Source organism: Fringilla coelebs (assembly GCF_963513975.1).
Source record: "Fringilla coelebs genome assembly, chromosome: 16".
NCBI lineage: Eukaryota > Metazoa > Chordata > Aves > Passeriformes > Fringillidae > Fringilla > Fringilla coelebs.
In genome coordinates, this window is record NC_140042.1 from 15,693,578 (window position 1) to 15,715,133 (window position 21,556).

Sequence of the window (21,556 nt, forward strand, 5' to 3'; positions counted from 1 at the left end):
TGAGCCTGGTACTCCCCACCTGAGGCTGATCCCACTCACCTGAGCCTGGTTCTCCTTGGCTGGGCCCTGTGTCCCTCGTCCCAGCCCGGTACCCCTATCTGAGCCCGCACAGGCTCCCGATTATGTAAAGCCACGGCAAGCACAACCAGGAGATTCTTCAGTGTCGGAATCTGAGTCACATGGGGCTGTTTTATTTCCCCCTCTGCTAATCTCGTTTCTATAGAAACAAGATTGGGAGGAAAAAAAAAATAAAAGAAAAAAAGAGCCAAGCACAGAGCAAATGAGAAACCTGAGGTGATGGGTGAGGGAAGCGGAGGTGGCAGCTGAGGAGGTCAGGCGACGCAGATGGGAGCAGGGACCCCGCTCAGGATGGGAGTGTGCATGCAGGGGACCGGGACTCTCCCGAAGAGACGCCCTGGGATGAGCTGCTGCTCTGGCAGTGGGTGAGCCGAGCACCGAGAGCAAAGGGAGCAGAGGCTGTGCAGGTGAGTGAGCATCGCTCGCGCGGCTTGCGGGCATCTGTGGCTGTCCCTGTGCCTGCAGGGCACAGCTGGGCACGGCTCACTGGGTCCTGGCCCTGGCTGCTGCTTTGGAGACACTCTTGTGCCTGGGACCGTGGTCAGTGGGAAGTGTGCCACCGGTGAGCGGGGCTCACCTGGAGGCTGACTGCGTGTTCGTGCCGTGAGGGTTTCCAAACCCTCTCTCTCCCAAAAGATTGCTCCCTGCTTGGGAAGAACCTTTACAGCTTTGGTTTATTATCCTGACTGTACCTGTGCGAATAAGCTGCCGGCAGCAGCCAAGCCCCGCAGCGCAGGGAGTGCAGGGCTGTGTGCTCCCAGCGCTGCTCTCCCCGGGCACAGCCGCCTTCCCCAGCCCGCCTGCAGCCACGATGTCGCCCGGGATCAGCCCGGCTCAGAGCTGTTTGTGCAGGGGCTGCTCCCCGAGGAGGGAGGACCGGCTGAAATGCTGCATGTTTGCCTGGGCTGCCGGCAGCCCATGGCTGGTCCCGGGACTGTTGCCTGTGCTGGTGGAAGAGGCTGGGAGCTGCCTGCCCACATCTGGGTTAGTTCAGAGCCACAGGCACGTGCTGGCTCCCGAGTCTCAGGCTAAGGAGTGTGCAACAAGTGGGAGCTTTTCCTCCCTGGATGTGCTATCTTGTGGGATGGATGGCTGGTACGCGTGTGGTGGTGAGGGCTCTGTCTGGGTGCATCGGTGGGGCAGAGGTGTTGCTGGTGCTGGTCATCCTGTGCCGCTGCCAGGGCCAGCTCTCTCGTGACCTCGGCCATCCCTCGCCCGTGGCTCGGTGCAGTTGTGCCTGCATGGTCCCTGGTGTCCCTGCAGCCCTGGCAGAGTGCTGCAGGGTGCCTGCTGAGGCACCCGGGCTCCTGCGGGCACACGCTCACCCCGGTGGCTGCAAACTGCCAAAAGGCTTTTAGCGGATCGCCACAGGGGAGGGAGGGATGCGGAGCCGAGGGATCAGGATTTTGCTTGTCATCACTTCCCAGCTGTGGTGTGGGGAATGCGGTGGTGACTGCGAACCCCCGGCCGGATCCACGCCTGTGTGTGGCAGGTGAAGGCGGAGGATGGATCCAGTGCCCGTGTATTTCTGTACTGAGCTCTGGGAAATGTCACTGCTCATCCACCTGCCTGGCCAGCGAGGGGGCGGAGGACGGCGCTTCAGCCCCTTGTCCTCATCCCAGGGCAGCTGAGGGATTTGTGCGCTGGGTGCTGTGTCCGGGCCGGCTCAGTGAGCTGCTGGAGGCACAGGCAGGATGGGGACAGGCTGCCAGCCCTCCATGTCCATGCTCTGCCTCCCTCCCCACTGCCTCAGCAGGCTGGGGGCTTTGGCAGTCACCCCTGTGGGGTTGGACCCCCAGAAAAGCCGTGGGGTGAAGGGAGGGGTACAGGCTCGTGTCACTCAGCGCACTGGGGCAGCGGGAGCTGTGCCTTCTGCTCAGCTGGACCCTTCCCCCTTAGCCAGGCCGGCATCCAGGTGCTGCCCTGGGTACTCTGCTCATCCTGGTCTGACACTTCCAGGCTCTCAGCACACACCAGGCTGGAGACAGCACTGTCCCTGTCTCCCTTTAGCAGCAGCCTGTGCCTCTGCCTGTCCCTGCCTGCTCTGTTCAGGGTGCTGGATGCCGTGGCTGATGCCAGGGGGGAGTTTGCCATGCCAGACCCTGCCCCTCCCTGTTCCTGAAGCAGTGGGCTTAGGGGGAGCATATCACACGGAGGCTGTGCACTGCTGTGCCACAGTGGTGGTCCTGCCCTTCTGGGAACGCCGGCTCTCTTCTCTCCAGAGCTTTGGAGAGAAGGGCTGAGGATAGGTATTGCTGCAAGAGCCTTCAGCACTGATAATTATTTCTGGAAAAAGATGCCGTGTTCTGACTTAAATGCTGACATGGGACTCTGAACACGTGTAATCTGGCTGACAGATGGCAAAGTCATAGAGGTGTGATTTATGATACAGCACAGTAGCTGAACAACCTTCTCTGGTTGTCAGGAGACAATTCTTCCCCGTGCTGCGGTTGACGTTCCGATTGATGGCTTTTCCCACGTGTCCCCTTGGTGTGTGGGGACTGCCTTGGCAGGTGCCAGCTGTGTCCACCGTGCCAGCCCTGACTGCCAGCCCTGCTGCTCCAGTGCTGAGCTGCTGCAGAGACGCTGCCCCTGAGGGAGAGCTGGGCAGGTGAGTCTGGATGGACCTGGAGCAGGGCTGAGCAGTGGCAGGGCTGGGGGAGCAGTGCTGGCCTTGTCCCCAGTCCTGTGGCTGGGATGAGGCTGGCTCAGGATGACAGTGGCACCTGGGGCTGCCTGTTCCCCAGACCAGCACTTGTCAGGCTGAGTGTGTGGTCCTCATGGGGGAAGGCACTGAAACCTTGCCCATCAGATAAGCACAAGGGGAAGGATGCTGACAGCCACAGGGAATCTGTCTTACCTGCATGCCCTCCCCGTGCCTCAGTTTCCCTTCTTCTGCCTTAACATCCCTAATGCTGATCCTTCTTAAGGGACAGGGACATCTGTTAATGTTTGGAAAGCACTTGGGAAGTAACACTGTGGTCTCCGCAGCATCCCCCTCCCCCGTGCTCCCACAGAGCCCAGACCTGGCACAGTACCCAGAGCTGTGGGAGCATCCCAGCCCTGGGCACACCATCCTGGGGTGCTCTGACCCCAGGGGACCGGGGCAGCTCAGCACAGGAGCTGGGAGCTGACCCACCAGCAGGGCCCTGGCGGAGCAGGTATGATTCATTCCCCTTCTGCAGCACGGTTTATGTAAAGCAGCTCTGTATAAATCGCCAGATGATCTGTAATTTGCTCCTGGCTTCTAATTGGTGATGCTTCTGCTGAAGCTTTGGGGTCTGGCAGAGGTGAGGGAGGCTGGTTCATGGCTGGATGAGTTGCTGACAGCTCTTAGGGGGGAGGTGTTGGGCTGTCAGAGCTGTCACAGCCGTTCCTTTACCTGGCCTGTAGCAGCTGAAGGTGGTGGCTGGCAGGTCTGGGGGGTGAAATCAGTACCCCAAGGTTCTTGGTCAGCTTCTGAGCCATACATGGACTGGCTTGTCTGTCCTGCATCAGGCAGATTTGGGCAGCACCTGCCCTGGGCTGGAGAGCATCCATCCCCTGTCTCCCTGTGCCTTCCCCTTGATGCCATGACTGGGGACTCACAGCAAGGCCACGTGATCCTGAGCACCCAGGTGGCTTCTCCAGCCCCACCAGCCCACCCTGCCCTCAGGACTAACTCTCCTTCATCCATAACCCTGATGACATGAGGCACATTGCCCTGTTTTTGCCCACCAGCTCTTCTTGACAGATGCTGTTGGTTTTATCCAACCTGAAGGATGCAGTGGCTGCTCCTGCCATGCTTGGTTCAGGTGGATACATCCAGGTAAAGCTCCTGGGTGTGGGATTGTCCCGTGGTGGTCATTGCAAGGACCACGTACGGGCACCACAGAGGCACTTCTGACAGGGGCAGCAGAAGAACCCTCGATGCCCTTCCTGCATCTGTGCAGGGCATCGAGGGTTTCCCAGCCCCTCAGCCCTGCAGTTTGGGAGGGGTGGCTGCAGTGGTGCAGGGAGTGTGGTGGAGGTGGGGTCAGCACAGCAGACAGGGCAGATTCTGCAGGCAGTCCCCAGGTGTCAGGAAATAAACACCCCCAGCATTCTTTCAGCTGGGGCTGGAGCCCTCATCCCTGCAGGGTGGCAGGAGCTCCTCCTGGGCAGGTGGGAAGGGTTGGGAACAGCCAAGTGCCACTGAGGAGGTGCTACAGGGAGCCAGCAGCACCTGCTCCCACCGGCCAGCCCCATTCCTGGGGCAGCTCTGCTCATCCTGGTGCCCACACCATGCCTGGGGCTGCTGCAGAGCCTCGGCTGGCAATGCCCCCTCTCACCCCTCCCTAAATGGGATCTTCTCCATTCCAGCTGAGCTTGGACACCAGATGAAAGGAGAGGGGTGGTGGGGATGGTGTTGGTGCCGGGCTCTGCTCTGTGGGCACCAAGATCGCTCCTCTTCATCGCCTCTTTCTCTGGCTGTGAGTGGGGGGAAGTTAGGGTTTGGGTTTCTTGTTGGGTTTCTTTTAAGGCAAACCTCATCCTTTACATCAAAGTAGGATTTTTTCTCAAGAATGTAAAGAATTGCCCTGGAAGGTCTGAACAGCTCTTTGCTGGCGAGGACTGGAGAGACAAGAGCCCTCTCCAGAAAGCTGTCTCCACACCATCCCCAGCAACAGCAATTCATAAGCTGAAAAATAAATCAATAACCAGTTAATGAATTGAAGATGTCTGTGTTTAAAATGTATCAGGGAAAAAACTGTTAGCTGGTCGGGGCTGGCCTAATTACTGTGAGGAAAGGCAGGGAGATCTCAGTTCTGAGAAATAGCTTCTCTTTTTCTCTTTCTTTGGAGGTATTTTGTTTGGTTAAGGGAGGAGAGGATAGGAGAGGAGAGGAGAGGAGAGGAGAGGAGAGGAGAGGAGAGGAGAGGAGAGGAGAGGAGAGGAGAGGAGAGGAGAGGAGAGGAGAGGAGAGGAGAGGAGAGGAGAGGAGAGGAGAGGAGAGGAGAGGAGAGGAGAGGAGAGGAGAGGAGAGGAGAGGAGAGGAGAGGAGAGGAGAGGAGAGGAGAGGAGAGGAGAGGAGAGGAGAGGAGAGGAGAGGAGAGGAGAGGAGAGGAGAGGAGAGGAGAGGAGAGGAGAGGAGAGGAGAGGAGAGGAGAGGAGAGGAGAGGAGAGGAGAGGATTTGCTTTAGCAATGTGTGTAGGTTTAAAGTTCCCCCCAACTCTGTCCTTCATCCCCTGGGACCTCTGTCAAATCCCTCCTGTCCCTTCCCTGCCCAGCCCGGGGCTGGCTGAGCAGTGGGAGCAGGTTGTGCTGGCACATTGAAGGACAGGAGGCAGTGGCTGTGCCAGTGTGTGTGGCAGGGCTGGCACACAGCCCCAGTGCCTGATCGTGTGCCCAAGTCTGGGTGTCCCAGCTCCCCAGGCTTGTCCTGCCTTGCCCCCATGCTGGCAGCAGGGACAGGCGGTGCTGCTGTGCCCAGCCCCGGGCCAGGGGTGCCACCCTCGGCACGGGGGGCTCTGGGGGCGCCACCCTCGGCACAGGGGGCTCTGGGGGTGCCACCCTCGGCACGGGGGGCTCTGGGGGCTCCGTGTGCCAGAGGAGGCAGAGGGCCAAGGGTCTCTGTGGGGCAGGTGCCTCCCCAGCCAGTCTCAGCCTGTGAGCCCGGGTGCCACTGGGCTTGGGGACAGGGCAGGCGTGCCCTGGGCCAGCAGCTCTCTCTGCACAGGGCTGGGGTGGACTGGAAAGTGTAGCTCGTTCCCGGAGCCTGGGGATGTTCTTTTCCCAGGTGCCAGGGGCTGGCAGTGATGCCCCCCTGGTGGGAAGGGTCCTTCAGCTGAATCCATTTGCTCCCACACATTTCTGTTGCTGTCTCCTAAACCTCTCCGATGTGGGCTGATTTCCATGTCAGCCCTCCTCAGGGAAGCTCTTCTGGTGCTTGGGAGGCCACAGGGGCTCCAGGGTTTCTCTGAAGGAGCATGTGGTCTTTGATTCAGTCTGCTTTGGTTCTCTCCACTGACGTGTCCCTGGCTGTTCTGCGGTGCTGGCTGTTACCTGTTGGAGTTTGGGGAGGAATGCACAGCCTCGGGAGGTGGTTTTGCTGCACAGGGAGCAGGACCTGGCTCTCTCAGCCTGCCAGGCTGCAGCTCCAGTTTGGCTGACACGGACCTGTGCTGGTCCTGGCCTGCTGAGCAATACCAAATGTGCTGCTGCTCCTCCACTTCCCACCCGAGGGCTGGTGCCACTGCCCCCCTTTCAGTCAGGACTGGGCAGCGCCTGGGCTGTGCCCGGGTGAGCCCTGGGGCCAGGGCTGCAGGGCCATTAACACCTTTCCTCTCCCCTCCCCAGGTCGGAGAGCAGCCTCGCTAGGTTTGCCCACCGCTTGTCGGTGAAGCAGAAGCAGGAGAAGAGAAGGAAAGCTGAGTATGGCTCGGCCGAGCTGTCTGCCTTCCGGCCCAGGTCTCTGAGCATTGAATGGTAAGAGTTGCAGGACAGGACTGGGGGACAAAGCTTCTTCCTCTCCAGTCGCCCTCCTGTCCCCTTTTCCTACCGCTGCCATGGTCGGAGCAGTGTCCCATGGGACAGCGATCCTCCCAACCCTCCGCCTGCTGCAGAGGCTCCCCCAAGGTATCAAACAAGAGCCATCTCCCAGCTGAAGGTCTGTCAGGGCTCATGTGGGTAAAGGGAGTGTCTGCTGAGTTGGGGCACACGAGCACACAGCTTCTGGCAACACCCACCATTGCCCCTTCCCTTCCCTTCCCTTCCCTTCCCTTCCCTTCCCTTCCCTTCCCTTCCCTTCCCTTCCCTTCCCTTCCCTTCCCTTCCCTTCCCTTCCCTTCCCTTCCCTTCCCTTCCCTTCCCTTCCCTTCCCTTCCCTTCCCTTCCCTTCCCTTCCCTTCCCTTCCCTTCCCTTCCCTTCCCTTCCCTTCCCTTCCCTTCCCTTCCCTTCCCTTCCCTTCCCTTCCCTTCCCTTCCCTTCCCTTCCCTTCCCTTCCCTTCCCTTCCCTTCCCTTCCCTTCCCTTCCCTTCCCTTCCCTTCCCTTCCCTTCCCTTCCCTTCCCTTCCCTTCCCTTCCCTTCCCTTCCCTTCCCTTCGGCAGGAACAGGACCCGCAGGGACCGGAGCTGCTGGGGGAGCATCCCGGGGTCCCGGTGCTCCTCTCTGGCTCAGCGGGAGCTGCTGGGGGAGCATCCCGGGGTCCCGGTGCTCCTCTCTGGGCTCAGCGGGAGCTGCCGCCGCAGCGGGGCGGTCTCAGCCGCTGAGGGAGCTCTGGGATCTGCAGGGACACTTTGGGGGCTGCCCAGGGGGTGCAGGGCTCTCTCCTCCCCGCTGCTGCACTGCCTGGGGCCCCTGCCGTGAGCACAGGTCTCAGAGAGCTGTCCCCACTCGGGCACCGAGGCATTCAGCCCGGGTTTCTGAGCTCTGATGCAAGAGCCTTGGAAGCAGATCACAGCCAGCCATCTCAGCGTTAGAGGTGACCTGCTAAGGATATTTAAAAGAGCTGGAAATTGCATTGCTTTCTGCTTCCTTAGATGGATAAAGGAGGGTAAAACCTTAAAAAAAAAAAAGGCAAAAGAAAAGTCCTTAGAAATTGCAAGAATGTCGAATTTGGTTTTCAATTTCCCTGCTTTTTTTGGAGATCTTTCTGGCATTTATTGTGTGTTCTAACACTTCAGTGTGAGGCTGTGGAACCCTCCTCAAAGGCTTCCTTTATCTGAGGTTTCTTGAGCATCAAAGCTCACCAGATATTAATGAACCAAAGAATTCAGGATATTTGGGGACAGACTGCTTTCCTCCCCACTTACACAACTTTCTTCCCTTTGCTAAGAGGATGTCATGAGGAAACCTGGTCTGCAATTACTCCCAATCTCCCAAAGAGACAAAATATGTGAGTTTGTAACGTAGCAAATAGGGAAACAACAAAGAGCTCATTAAAAACAATCAGAGTTTGTCTTTATTCATAACAAAGGAGCATGAGAAGCCAGCAAATCTCTTTCCTCTCTAAATGTGTCTTTGAAGCCCCCGGGTCCCAGTTTAGCCATGTTGGGGGATATTTGTGGTACATTTCCCCCACTCCAATAGCGTTTTCCTGGGGGAAACCATCTGTCTTGCATTTGGCACAGCACCTTGTGCAGCGAGGACTCGCAGCAGTGGCAGACGATGCTCTTTTGGAGGGATGCTGTGGAGCAGCCTGGAAAGGAGCTCTGCCTGAGGAGGGGCTGCCTTTGCCTTTGCTTTGCTGTGGGCCCTCAAGCTGCAGCTCGGGGCTCTGAGGCTGAGGGGCACAGCCCTGATGTCCCCATCCTGCAGGGACGCAGGCACAGCCAGGCAGGACTCCCACCCTGTACTGGGGTTTTTTCCACGGCTTGGAGACATCTTGGGCTGGATCAGACATCGCCCTGACAGCCAGGAGCGGGTGGCTCAGGCTGCTGGAGCTCAGGGACTGGCAGGGCACAGAGGAGGAGTCACCCCAGAGGGTCACAATGATGAGGGGTGGCAGTGGGCTGAGCACCCTGCCCGCTGCCTGCTCCCATCCATCTCACGTGCACAGGGCCTTAGAGAGGCATTTGGAGATTCTCCTAGTCTTCTCTGCAGCCATGGCCTGCTAAGGGATCTCCTGGCCTTTTCCTTGGTGTGAAACAGCTTTTCTCTGTGTTCCCTGTACACCTCAGGGATCTCTGCCCATCACAGCAGGATCAGCACCCTCAGTTAGTCACTCCAAACCATCCTGGGCTGCAGGTGAGGCTGCTCCTAGTGCTCTGGCTGGGAAACTTGGCTCATGCCCTGGCAAATCTACAGATGCCTAATTTGTCTCTCAGAGCAAATACCTACCCCCATCAAATCTGTCTGTATTTACAGCCCAGGGCTCCCATTGCATCCTTTCACCTGCCTCTGCACAGAGGTGAACGCCCACGCTGTGTGTGATGGCTTCAGCTCATCCCACATGGGTGGGAGTGGCGTGGAAGAGCAATGGGCCATGTTTTCCCAAATCAGCAGCTTCTGAGATTCCTGCCCATCCTCACCTCAAGGCTTGAAGGCAAAGGACAGCTTCTCAACCTGCTGTTGCCTGTTGCCAAGGAGGAGGTAGAAAAGCATGACATCATCTGTGCTCTTTTCTTTGAAAAGCTGGGTGTCAGTCTGGTACAGGGATTAGAGTTTCCTGCTTGAAATTCCTACCAAAGCATTGTCAGTGCAACCCATCCCCACACAGGGCAAGCTAAACCAGTTTTCCAGTATTCCCAGTTATTGAGATGCTCAGGCAGGGCTGGATGGAGCTGAGGTAGAAGAGAAGGAGCTGCCTGGAACCTAACACTGTGTTCCAGGTAGGACAGGACACACATGCCTTCACCTCCACTTGGCTCTTCTGCAGTGCCAGGAGCCCTGGGCCAGAAGCTGCAGTTCCTTGCTGCCACAAGGGAGGGGCTGGATGTCCTGTGCTGCTGCCCAGCCCAGGGATGCTCCCAAGGCAGGTCCCACAGTGCATGTCCATCAGAGCCCATGTCCCTGGCTCAGGGGACGCGCTGGTGGCCGTGCTGCCCCGGGCACAAGGCGGCTCTATTCCCATGGCACGTGTCCCTGTGCTGCCCCAGGCCCTGCTCCCCAGCCCGGCCAGCAGCGAGCGAAGCCCTGTTAGTTCCACTTATTAAAAACAAAATTGCTGGGGGGAAGGGAGAGAAGGCAGAGAAAAAGTGAAGTATTGAGAAAACACTTCTTTCATTCATACGTTGTTTGCTGAAATAAATACTTCATTATTAGGCCTTTTTAAGGGTATTTTTTTTAAAGCCAGCGCCACAAAGTCCCCAGTGTTCAGGCCTGTGAATGTACTGGATCACCTCAGCCCATGGCTCCCTGTGCTGGTGTCCTGCTGCTCAGAGGTGCTGGAGAGGAGCTTCCCCAGTCTTTGGGAGAAACCTGGGGGCTGCACATGTCTGGTTTTGCCCAGGTTTGCTGATTCCCTTCTCCTCTTTGCTGGATGGTGTGCGCTTGTGTGGGTCACCAAGGCAGCTTATGCTCCAAAGGAGGCAAAAGTAACTTAGGCAAGGAAGTATTTGGGATTTTGTTTATTGAAGCTCTGCTTTCTGTGATCTCTGGTCCTAATCTAGCTCCCAAGCCTAAAGAGCACGAGGCTACTGAAGCACTCTTGACTTGAAGCCCACCACATTCTGCTGGTGGGGCGAAGGTGAAAGCTGGTGATTCCCATGGAGTCCTCACAATGTCCTACAGCAATGTCAAAACTCCAACAATCCCTGTTCTCCCCACTTAGAGCGAGCAGAGGCCTTCTCCAGTGCCTCTTACCTGAGATGTGCTCCACATTTATCTTCCCTCTGAAGTGAGGCTTAATCCAGTGGAAGGGCTGCGATCCCTGGTTTGCCCTTGCGTGAGCAGAGCTGGGAGCCTCTGTTCCCTCTTGCATCCTCTCAGCTCCATTGCTCATTGGGAGTTTCAGCCCTGCAGGTTTATCCTTCTGAAATCCTTTTGTCCCTTCCTTTTGCTTTTTAGCTCTAGCTCTGGTTTTCCTTCTGTTTGTTTCTGGGTTTGCTTTCCCCCCACACTCCTTTTCCCATACTCACCACTTGTTCATGCTGATTTCCCTCTGTTTTCTTCTTCATTGCTCACTCACTGCTTTTTCTCTCTGGGCTCCTGGCGTTTTCCGTGTCAGACAGCCTCCCTGTGATCCGTGGCTGGAATAGCCTATTCCCGTGGTGCCAGGAAAAACGCAGCATTCCTGCCTCCCCCCGTGCCGTGCCGTTATCTCCTCCTGCTCCTTGGCTGCCCACCCTGCGGCTGAGCCCTGCTGGCAGCAGCGTCTCAGTTCCTGGGGACAGGCTCAGCCTGGGCTCAGCCCTGCCTGCAGCTCGTGTTCCTGCCTGACCCGTGGCTCCTCGCTGCCAAGAGCTGGGGTGCTCGGGGAGCCGCCTGCCCCGCGGCCCCCGTGCAGAGCGCACAGGCCCGGCTGGAAGGTGCCAGGGGAGCGGGAGCCAGCAGACACGGGAGCCTCGCTGGCACCGTCTGGTTGGTGGAGGGGGCACATGACTGCTGCTGCACTCTGCCCTGTGCCTCGGGTTTGGTTGTAAAGAAGGTTTTTAAGGAAACTGTTTTCATAGAAGTTATTTATTTCCCCTCTGAGTGGTCTTGAGTGGTGTGGAGGCTCTCCCTGTATGGCTGGGTATGGAATCCCTGCTGTGGAAGTGCCTCCAGCATTGGTGCTGTCACTGCTGTGGGCAAGCAGCCAGGTGATCTGTCCCTCTCCTCCTGGCACCAAGTGGTCCTGGTGAAGCTGCGGGGCTTGGAGGAAGTGCCGAGCTGCCAACGGATCCATCCCACTGTTCCTGATCCAGTGCTTGGGACTGCTGCTGTTGCACAGCTCCCTGAGAGCCTGGTGCTGTTCCCACAGCTGTCCACAGTCGTCTGGGGCTGTCCCCAGGACTCTCTGTGTGACATTTGTTCCTTTGCCAAGTCAGCCAGCACAAAGTAAGTTGTCATCAACTTTTTGGGAGGCAAAGAGTAGCAGCACCATTAAGACAGTGGGCTCAGAGCTCCTCCAGGTTTCACAGCCGTACTCGAGCTGTCTCACTCCAGAAAAGTCTTGGAGCTCTTTCTCTTCCCAGACCAGGAAGCTCTTAGCCTGAGTGAGGGAAAACAAGGGAAATGAGGCCCTGAGCCTTGCAGTGGAAGGGAAGGAATGTGAGAGCCTGGGAGCTGTGGGAGCAAGGAGATGCTTTGGGCAGGCTGAGCTGCGGGCAGTGCTTTCTGTGGGGGAGCCAACCTTGGAGAGCATCATCACCCCCATCCCGCCTGCCAGCCGGCCCCGAGGTGACACACGGCCCCGAGGTGACACTCAGCCCCGAGGTGACACACAGCCCCGAGGTGACACACAGCCCCCAGCCCAGCAAACCCCGAGGTGACACGCAGCCCCGAGGTGACACGCAGCCCCGAGGTGACACGCAGCCCCGAGGTGACACGCAGCCCCCAGCCCAGCGCAGGTCCGGCCGGCCGGCGCGGTGCTGAAACGAAACGCGAGGCGCTTTGTCTCAACTGGGAGCGCTTTAAGCCCTCGCTCGGGAACAATGGCCAAGCTATGGGGTCATTTGTTCTGGTATTTCAGCAGCTCCTCATGATTTATGGGATGTTTTGTTCTGCTGCTTGTCTTAGCTTCCCCCTCTCCACCCTCCCCGTCTCCATCCCTTCTCCATTTCAGCTCCTCCTCCCCCCACTCCCAATTCCCCTAATAGCTGTGGAGCCTCTGTGCCTTATGAAGTCATGGTATCTGTGACTTATTGAATTAGCCGGGCGGGAGCTGCCCTGCCACACTGCGCCGGGCTCTGCCGGGGTGTCCGGGCTCCCGGGGGGCCGGGGCCCCTCGCCCGGGGCTCCGTGCCGCCGCAGCTTCCCCCGTGTGGCAGATGGACGTCGCCATCAGCAGGACCCTGCCAAGCTGGTTTAGAGGCAGTGAATGTGGGCAAGAGAAGCTGCAGCCCCAGCGAACAGGGAGGGCTGTGTCTGCAGAGACGCCCAAGGTGCGGGGGCTCTGCTGGCTGTCCTGGAGGGCCATCCTCACCTTACCTCTCTGGGAGTGAGGTGCATGCCGGCTGGGGAGCCCCAGAGTTCCTGCTGTTGAGCTGCATGTGGGACAGTGTGGTTCAAGAGCTTGGTTGTGCCCCTAGCAGCCTGAGAATGGCCATGGCCAGTGCCTCTGGATGTACTGGAGGAGAAGGGGTTCACATCCCCCTTCCCAGAGCAGGCAGGACAATGATTTAACAGTGACTGTGAGGGACATGCTGATGGGGTGGGGAGGAGCGAGCCCTCCAAACATCCCTGAAAGTCAGATTACCCTCAGGAAAGCATTGCAAAGCAATAATTTGCTTGAGAAAGATCTCTTTTTATCCTGATTTTCTGAGTTGCCTGCAGGCAGGCAGAGGCTGGAGGGCAACTGGTGGTCCCAGTGGGGCTGGCATGGTGCTGCAGCCAGTCCTTAGCCCAGAGGCAGCTTTGGCAGAGGAGCCTGGGTCCCTGCAGCTCCACTCCTGCTGCCTCATGCTGCCAGCAGGGAGCTGGGAGCATCCTGACCTACAGGTGCAGATGGGAAAGGAGAGATCTCGTGCCTCCCCTCCTGGTGCCACAAGCCTCTGGGAGCCCAGTTTTCCTCCTCTTCTCAGGAGAGGCAGCTCATCTTGTGATTATGATGAGGCTGGAGAGGTTGGGAGCAGAGTGAGGCCTGGAGCCCATCTGTGCTGCCTCAGGCTCCAGCAGGTCCATCACCCTCTTCTCCATTTGTTTCTCATGTCACTGCAGTGGGAGAAATCGAGTCCTCTGGGGAAGCAACAGAAGGAAAAAGTTCAGGGAAGACTGATGTCCAGGTTCTCCCTGTCTGGGACCAGAGCCCTCAGCCAGATCCCTTCCTCAATGAGAGCACAGGCAACAAATAACATTCAAAAGACAGATATCAAATATTGCGCTGTTCTGGTGCTCTGGCCGCTTCCCTCTGCTGGTAGCTGATACCTCCAATAAGATTATTTCTCAGTCCATTACCCTCAGCCCTTTAATTTCTCTCAAATAGCCCAATTGCCTGATTTGGTTTTTTTTATTGTCATCATCCGTCTGCAATTTCCCATGGCCAGGATCTGCAAAACAGGATGGGTGCCTTGGTCCCTGCTGAAGAGTGGAGGATGCTTTTCATCCTGCAGGATCTCCACTGGTTCTTCTACATGAACATGTCTCTGCCTGGAAGGTGCCAGTGGATTTCCTCAGCAGGCAACCCAATCCCCATGGATATAGTGGGGAAATTGCAGAGATGTCACAATCCTTGGTTTGAAAGGGAAACCTCATGGGTATCTCAATCTCAGCACTAGTCAAGCCTTTCCACACCACCCGGTATTCCCATGGAATCCCAGAATGGTTTGAGTTGGAAGAGACATAAAAGCTCATCCCATCCCACCCCTGCCATGGCAGGGACACCTCCCACTGTCCCAGGTGCTCCCAGCCCTGCCCAGCCTGGCCTTGGGCACTGCCAGGGATCCAGGGGCAGCCACAGCTGCACTGGGCACCCTGTGCCAGGGCCTGCCCACCCTCACAGGGAACAATCCCTTCCCAATATCCAGTATAAACCTTTTGGTGTAAAGTCATTCCCCCTAATTCATTACTACATGGTGCCAGTGCACTGGATTTGGAAGGTCGTTGATCTCCCAGTCCCCTTATCCAGCACACAAAAGTATCTCAGTACATTTCTTTTAATGGGAATATCCATAATAGTCCTGGCTTCCTACTACTGGTCAGGTCTTCAGATCTCCTGCCATGAACCTCCTTCTCCATGAGCCACTTTGGACCTGTGGAAAGGCAGTGTGGAGGAGTTGCGTGTCTTGAGCAGCTCCAGCAAGGGCAGCAGCACACTCCAGTTCTGGAATGCCAGGCTCCCTCCATCCCTGGGAGCAGAAGGGATCACTGGTCCTGCTGCTGATGCTTCTGGAGACCTTGGGTCAGGAAACACAGAAGCATGGACGTAGCCAGATAGTCCCGACAGCTGGCACTTCCAAGGTATTCCAGTACTTTTAATCCTTCCTTGTCCCTTGAGCAGTGGCAGTCACTGTTGGGCAGGTTTCTTCTGCTCTTAGATAGTTTCCTCTGGCAGAGACAATTCTGCCTGCCAGGGCTCCAGGCACCTCCTGTTTATCTTCCTGGAGAGTATCTCACAGTGCCAGGCTGATATTGGATCTACTGGCTTAGATGCTGGCAGCATGGGCAGCGCTCTGTGGAGAGGCCAAATGGGAGGGAGGAGTCAGCCCAGGACAGTGGGACAAGGAGGACCATGTCCTTGGATGTGCTGGGATCTCTTTCCACCTTTGCTGGCATCTTCCTGCACACTAACTCTTCCCCATCCCTCATAGCCACTCTTCCTGTGTGGGCTGGATGCTTTTCGGGGAAGTTGTGAGCCCAAGTGGCCTCCACATCTGCTGAGCCTTCTGCCTGGTGGAGGTCAGAGAGGGAAGTTATGTTCCCTTCCACTTCTGACTTCCACATTTCCTCCCTTTCTCCTCAAAATTAAACTATTCATCCATCTACCTGAGGAGTTTCCTCCCCAAGGACATTCCTCTCCCTGTCTCACTTTGCCTTTGTTGCCTTTATTTTTCTGGTAACAGGGAAGGTCAGACAGGGATGAAGATCTTCTGCCACAAGGAACTGTTGGGCAATGTGGAGGAGAATTTTCCATGTAGGCAGTGCCAGATGTGTAGATCTGATAGACTTCAGGCCAGGAAAAGGCAAGGAACATGCTTGGCTTTGTCCGAGGTGGAACTGGCACTTGGCAGCAGCTGCCAGTGTCACCCTGAGAACTTGCATGTGGGTCTTCACCCTGCCCGCAGTGCAGGGGTTCACCCGAGCCCCCTCCAGATCTGTTCAGAGTCTGATTTCCTTCCAAGAGGTGTCCCAACAGGGCCTGCCAGGGCTCATCAGGCAGTAAGTGGGAGACAAATCTCCTGCCTGTGGTCAGGGCAGGGTTCTTGCTATTGGTTTCATACAGTCCCAGAATCATGGAGTGGGCTTTGTTTTGCCTACACCTGCCCTGGAGAGGTCTGAGCTCTCCTTAGCTTTCAGTCATAGAATCATGGAATGGTTTGAGTTGGAAGGGACCTTAATGATCACCTCATTCCAACCCCCTGCCATGGCAGGGACACCTTCCACTGTCCCAGGCTGCTCCAAGCCCCATCCAACCTGACCTCAGGCCCTTCCAGGGATCCAGGGGCAGCCACAGCTTCTCTGGGTAACCTGTGCCAGGGCCTCACCTCCATTGCAGGGAAGAAATTCTTTCCAATACCAACGTAAATTTGCCCTCCTTCAGCCTAAAGCCATTCCCCCTTGTCCTATCACTGTCAGCCCTTCCAAAAATTGCCTCTGCAGCCTTCCTGCAGGCTCCCTTTAGGCACTGGAAGGGGCTCTGAGGTCTCCCAGGAGTCTTCTCCAGGCTGAACACTCCCAGCTTTCTCAGTCTGTCTCCAGGGCAGAGGGGCTTCACCCCTTGGAGCATCTTCATGGCCTCCTCTGGAATCTCTCCAACAAATCTACATTTTTCTTGTGTCGCATTCTTGATTTGCAGTAAAAACTGGATTTTATGAGCTTTGAAAAATGAACATATGACATTACATAGGGTTTGTTAAGCATGGCCACAGAACAGCTGCTGAGGTGAGCAGAGCTGTGATGAACATCTCTTCTGGGTGTCATCAGGATGGGCTCTGGCCTGCTGCCCCAAAAGGAGCCAGCCGTCACCTTGGGTGGGACTCTGGCTTGTTGAGCTGTGTTCTCCATACAAACCTTGCAGGTTTCTGAGTGTGGGGTCGTTGAGGCTCCTGAGAGGGCAGGGACTGCAGGATCATCTGGTACCATGGTTACTCACCTCTTCCCCTGGTCTTGTTTCTCCTGTCCACCCCCAGACTCCATGTTTAAGGTCAGAACCCAAACTGACTTACCAGAACTTCTGAGCTTCACCCACTGCAGAGAGTACCTGGGGTACCTGTGGTACCTGTGGTACCTGTGGCTTCTCCTGGCCCACTGAGCAACTGAGGACAAGAGCTGGGCATCCTTGTCCCCCAGCTTCTCACTCTTTAAAAGGTGCATGGCAGTGCTGACCTCCTTTTTCAGGCACTTTGGCATTCCTGCCCGTAGAGAGGGACGGGAACAAGATGATCTTTCAGGTCCTTTCCAACCCAAACCATTCCAGGAACCTCTGATTCTATGAGAGCTGCTGGTGAAGGAGCTGCCTCTGTTCTAGGCCTCCTGGCATCTGGGGTCTCATGCTGGCCCCAGACCCATGGCTGACTTGTGGTCTTGCTCTGAGCTCCAGGCTGGCAGGTCAGGTTTTCCTGGTAGGCTTTGTACATCAGCTTGTGCTTGCACTGTAGCTAAAGGCACCAAGGTTAAGGTTTCTGTACTGGAAGTGGTGTCCAGAGAGGCTGAAACATCTGCCCAGGAAGCACATTCTAAAAAAAAGTCTTTTTTTCATCCCCAGTGTTCTGATTCCTGAGCATCTTCACTGGGGAGGAGGAGGCAGTCACTGTGGTCAGAGGCAGTGACAGGAGCAGAGGTAATCTGGGGACATCCAGGCAGGTATAATCTTAACCCAAATTCTTTTGGGTTTAAAGATGTCACTGTGCACCAGGCCCTGGAGGTGCTCACTCCTCCTGTGTGCTGGAGCCATCGGCCTCTGCAAGCCTGGCCTGTGTCAGAGGACACGAGTCCTGAAGGACTGATCCATCAGAGGCTTCTGGGGATCAGTCCCTGCTGTCTCATGCCAGGGACCAGCCCCAAGGGCAGAGGCACCTGGTGAGGCTGGGCTGGCTTGTGGTCCCGGGAGGGAAGTGGGACTGGGCAAAAGCCAGGGTTTGCTGTGCAGGTTCTGCCATGTGCCTCGTCCCTGCCTGTGCCACATCCTCCTGCTCCATCCTCCCTGCCTGAGGCGGGCTCCAGAGCCAAGGCCTGCAGTGCCCACGGGTCTGTACGTGCAGGAGTCCTGGGCAGGGTTTCCTGTGCCCTGAAATCCTGCAGAGCACTGCGCCAAATCCTGTGCAGCAAGAACGCTGCTTCTGGACATGGGTGAGCTGCTGTGGTGTTAGGTCAGTGCTCCTGCTTTCCCTGTCTGTGCGTGGGGTACTGCTGCTGTCCAGCTGGAGTCTGAGGAACCTCAGCAGTGAGCACACTCCTGGAGCTCCAGGAGATGGAACTCCCGGTGGAATCCTGCCTGATTTCTTTGCAAGTGAAGAAGGGTTCTGCCAAGTGATCCCATCCTCCCGGCGCAGTCCTGGCCCTGCTCTGCCCCGGTCATGAGCTCTGGAAGGCTCGTGTCAGGCAGGAAAGTTTTGCTTATGGAGCACAGCTCAACTCGGGTGAACTTCACATGAACTTGAAGTTTCTTTGGCCGTTTTCTTTCCTGATGATGCAGGCAGGTCGGGATCAGGATCCTGCACTGCACAGGGACCCAAGGCTGCCTTCCTCATGCAGCAGCACGATCACCTCATCCTTCTGAAGCACAGGGGCAGCTCCAATCTCTGCTCTCTGTGATCAGGGACAGGCCCACAGAACAGCAGGAGCTGTGCCAGGGCAGGGTTGGGCTGGATCTCTCAAAAAGGTTCTTCCCCCAGAGGGTGCTGGCCCTGCCCAGGCTCCCCGGGAAATGGGCACGGCCCCCAGGCTGCCAGAGCTCCAGGAGTGTTTGGACAATGATCTCAGGGGTGCACAAGGTGGGATTGTTGGGGTGTCTGTGCAGGGCCAGGGACTGGACTTGTGACCTTTGTGGGTCCCTTCCAGCTCTGGCTACTCCAGGATTCTGTAATTCTTGGTGCCCAGGCAGGACCAACAGCAGACAGATGGAGCTGTTCCCATGTGACACTGGGACTGTGCTGCTGTAACTTTTGCTATCCCTGGTCCCAGGGGATGGTGGGCACCCCATCACAACACCAGGGCTTCAGTGGCCTGCTCAGGGTCACCCAGATAGTCTGTGAGAGAGTTAAATCCCCCTCCTTGTGACAGTCCCACACTTCACCTGGAGATCCCTCCTGCTACCTCCCATGTCTGCATTCTGACCACAGGAAAATTGGGGTAGTGGAGCCAGGGAGGCCCTCAGGGCTGAGGACTTGTTGGATCAGTGATGGGAAGGTGTGATTGTAGTGTGAGCCACCCATGTGAACACAGGGACAAGCTGTGGCATCCTAAGCCAGTATGTGGCAGGGCACAGTGGGGTTTTCCAGACCTGTGAGCATCCTGGTCCCAAGAAAGCTCTTGCAGCACACGTGAAAAGCAGGGTGAGGAGCAGGGTGAGGAGCATGGTGGGGAGAGCTGCATGTCTGAGGAGCATGAGGGGATCCCCACCCCTCAGCTCCCTGCTCAGGGGATGAAGATGGGGAGCAGCAGCACCCACCATGTGTTGGGGCCACCAGCTCTGGAGATGTTTCCCAGCCTGTTGGTGGTGGAGGGGCCTGAGCTGGCTGCGTGTGGCTCCAAGGTCCTGCTTGGTGTAACTGTGTGAGCAGGGACGTCCCAAGGGCTTTGGGAGATCTGTCAGGTGCTGTCTCCTCTTGCCCCCCGCCACCTCCCATCTCCAGGGCCACCTGCAGCTGTTGGCCCTGCCACCCTTGCTCTTTGGAGCTTCAGGAAAGTCATCCCTGTGAGCTGCATGGAGGGATGAGGAGGGCACCACAGCTTACCCCTGGAAGGGCTGTACAGCACTTCCCAGTGAAAGTTTGTTTGCTCTTACCTTTGCCAGGCTTTAACTGTTTGGGCTGGATTATTCCATGTTTTTCTGCCTCAGGCTGAACTTTCTCCTTTTTTTTTCCTCTATTTTTCCCAATTTTTAGTAGAAGGTTGGGGAAAAATGGTAGCTTTGCCAATTTCTCTTTATTTTTTTTTCCTGCTGTCTCTTTGTTTGAGGGCTTATGGTGTCTCCACTCTTTGAAAAAGAGACTTAAAATTTGGCAGGCATGATGCATTCCTGCTGGAAGTCAACATGGATTTGGTCAAATGGTTAGCCACTGGAAAGCATGGCTGGGCATGCCTGAGGAGCTTTTCAGGGGCCAGCTGCTGGTGTCCCCATTTGCAAAGGGACTCTGGCCACTCTGTGTCCTCCTGTCCCTTTCTCTAGGGACACCTCCTTGCCCGGACAGGTCCAGGTCCGGAGTGGTGGCTGCAGGAGCCGTTTCCAATTAACAAGTCTCAAAAGCAGCTTACCAAGACAACGTTGTCTTTGTCCCCATTTCCCATGCATGGCACTGGCTGTGGGTACCACCTACCTCTCACTCTCAGCAGAGAGAAGGAGCAGAGCTCAGGCCAACTTGGGCTGTGCCAGGTGAGGGGAGGAGAAGCTGAGGAAATGCCCCTGTCATGCCAGACCTGGGAGAGGGTGTCTGTAGACCTGCCTGCCCCATGGGTGAGCTCAGCAGCATCACATCTGTGCATGGAGGGACAGAACCCCAGAACCATTACAGCTGGGAAGGACCTTCAAGGCCATCAAGTCCAGGCTGAGCAGGTCCTGGTGGCTGGAGGTTTGACCTGGTGATCCCTATGGTTTTCAAAGTTACTCCTTTATATTTGAGTGGAAACTTCTTCTAATTGCTTTCCCGGGGGCTTTGGAAATTCCTCCACAGACTCTGTCATCTTCAGCTGGAGTTTCTCTACTTGATGGTACCTCAGAGCTTTCTGCAGAGGGGAGAATGACACATGAGCTGGGAAAGCTCTGGTCTGGTGAAGGAGCAGGCAAGAACCTCCGGCAACCACCAGCAGGACCTCCTTCCCCAGCTGGAACGAGGTCCTGCTGGTGGTTACTGTCCCCAGTTAGTGCACTTACAAGAGTGCTCAGGCACTTGCAGGATGTTTTCTAGCAAAATGGTGGAAAAAACTGGCTTGTCCTCTTGGCTTGCAGGCTTTGGACACTGACTCCATGGAGAGGCTGCTGTGGGTGGGTGGCAGTGACCCAGCCCCTCTGGTGTTGCTCATGAGTTGAGTGGTGCTGGCGTGAGACCAGCCCCAGGGCTGGGTGCTGGGGTGGTCAGAGAAGGTCCCAGTGGGTGCTGGCCAGGGAGAGCCGATCTGGAGCGAGCTGGGAGCAAATCCTGGCATGAAGCTGTGCCAGGCAAGGGGTTTGCCAGGCTGGGACATGCTGGTCTGGGAGGGCCCCGTGGGGGTGGCTGTTGTTGGCAGCTGTGCCAGGGACAGTCTGTGGGCAGTGGCCGGCGTGCCCAGCACTGCTGGCTGGCTCCTGCTGTGTGCCTTCCAGCGGGAAGTGGCTTTCTGACTCCAGTAACATTTACCAGCTGGGGCAGCTCTGGAGCTGGGTGTGTGCGTTTGTCTGCTCTTCCATTGTCACTTGGCCGATGTCTCCTCCTCCCTGCTGAGATCAGTGGCTGTGGGCTCCCTTTTGTAACCCCTTTGGGTGCAGCTCTGGAAGTCTTCAGCCTCGTTTCGGTCAGAATGCTGGTCCCGTCTGGCTGGAGGTCTTGGGTGGGACAATGGAATGGAGGTGGGTTTCCACCAGAAGGAACATCCCAGTATGGACTGGAGGACTGGGTAGGACAGGTAGGATGTAGGTGGCTGAGGATGAAGCCCAGCCATAGGCATGGGGAACTGAGCTCAGAGGACGTCCAGAAGACCTTCTTGGGCCAGTTTTCTACCATGTGATGGTTCTGGAGAGGATGTGGTGTCTGCCGGGAGGTGCATCCCGGTGGCACGTCCTTCCCGGTGGCACCAGGTGGCGCAGGAGGTTAAAGGATTTGGTTCTCTGCCGGTCTGGGTGCACAGGGATTGCCTCCCACTGCTGTGATGAGTCTGTAGGTCTCAGCCCCCAGCACGCAGAGCTGTGCGCCCGGGCCAGGCCAGCCTCAGCCCTGGGGCGAGGCAGGGGGATGGGGCTCCCTGGAGCCCTGTTCCAGCAGAACCAGGAGCTGACCCAACCTTCGAACCCTAGCAGGGGTCTGCGTGTGGAGCCCACCATGACAGGAAAGGCACAGTGAGGCAGAGGAACCAGACTCAGGGG

At 56.9% G+C, this 21,556-nt stretch overlaps 1 protein-coding gene across 1 annotated transcript in view; it reads left to right on the top strand.

The window, feature by feature from the left end:
* The window catches only part of LOC311160121 (ankyrin repeat and fibronectin type-III domain-containing protein 1-like), a gene marked incomplete at its 5' end in the record, with an annotated part of 255,498 nt that overhangs the window by 207,937 nt on the left and 26,005 nt on the right, over positions 1-21,556 (top strand). The window contains one exon of the mRNA XM_084216603.1: positions 6,398-6,526. Coding sequence (XP_084072729.1) covers positions 6,398-6,526 — 129 coding nt within the window. The remainder of the gene's footprint in view (positions 1-6,397; positions 6,527-21,556) is intronic.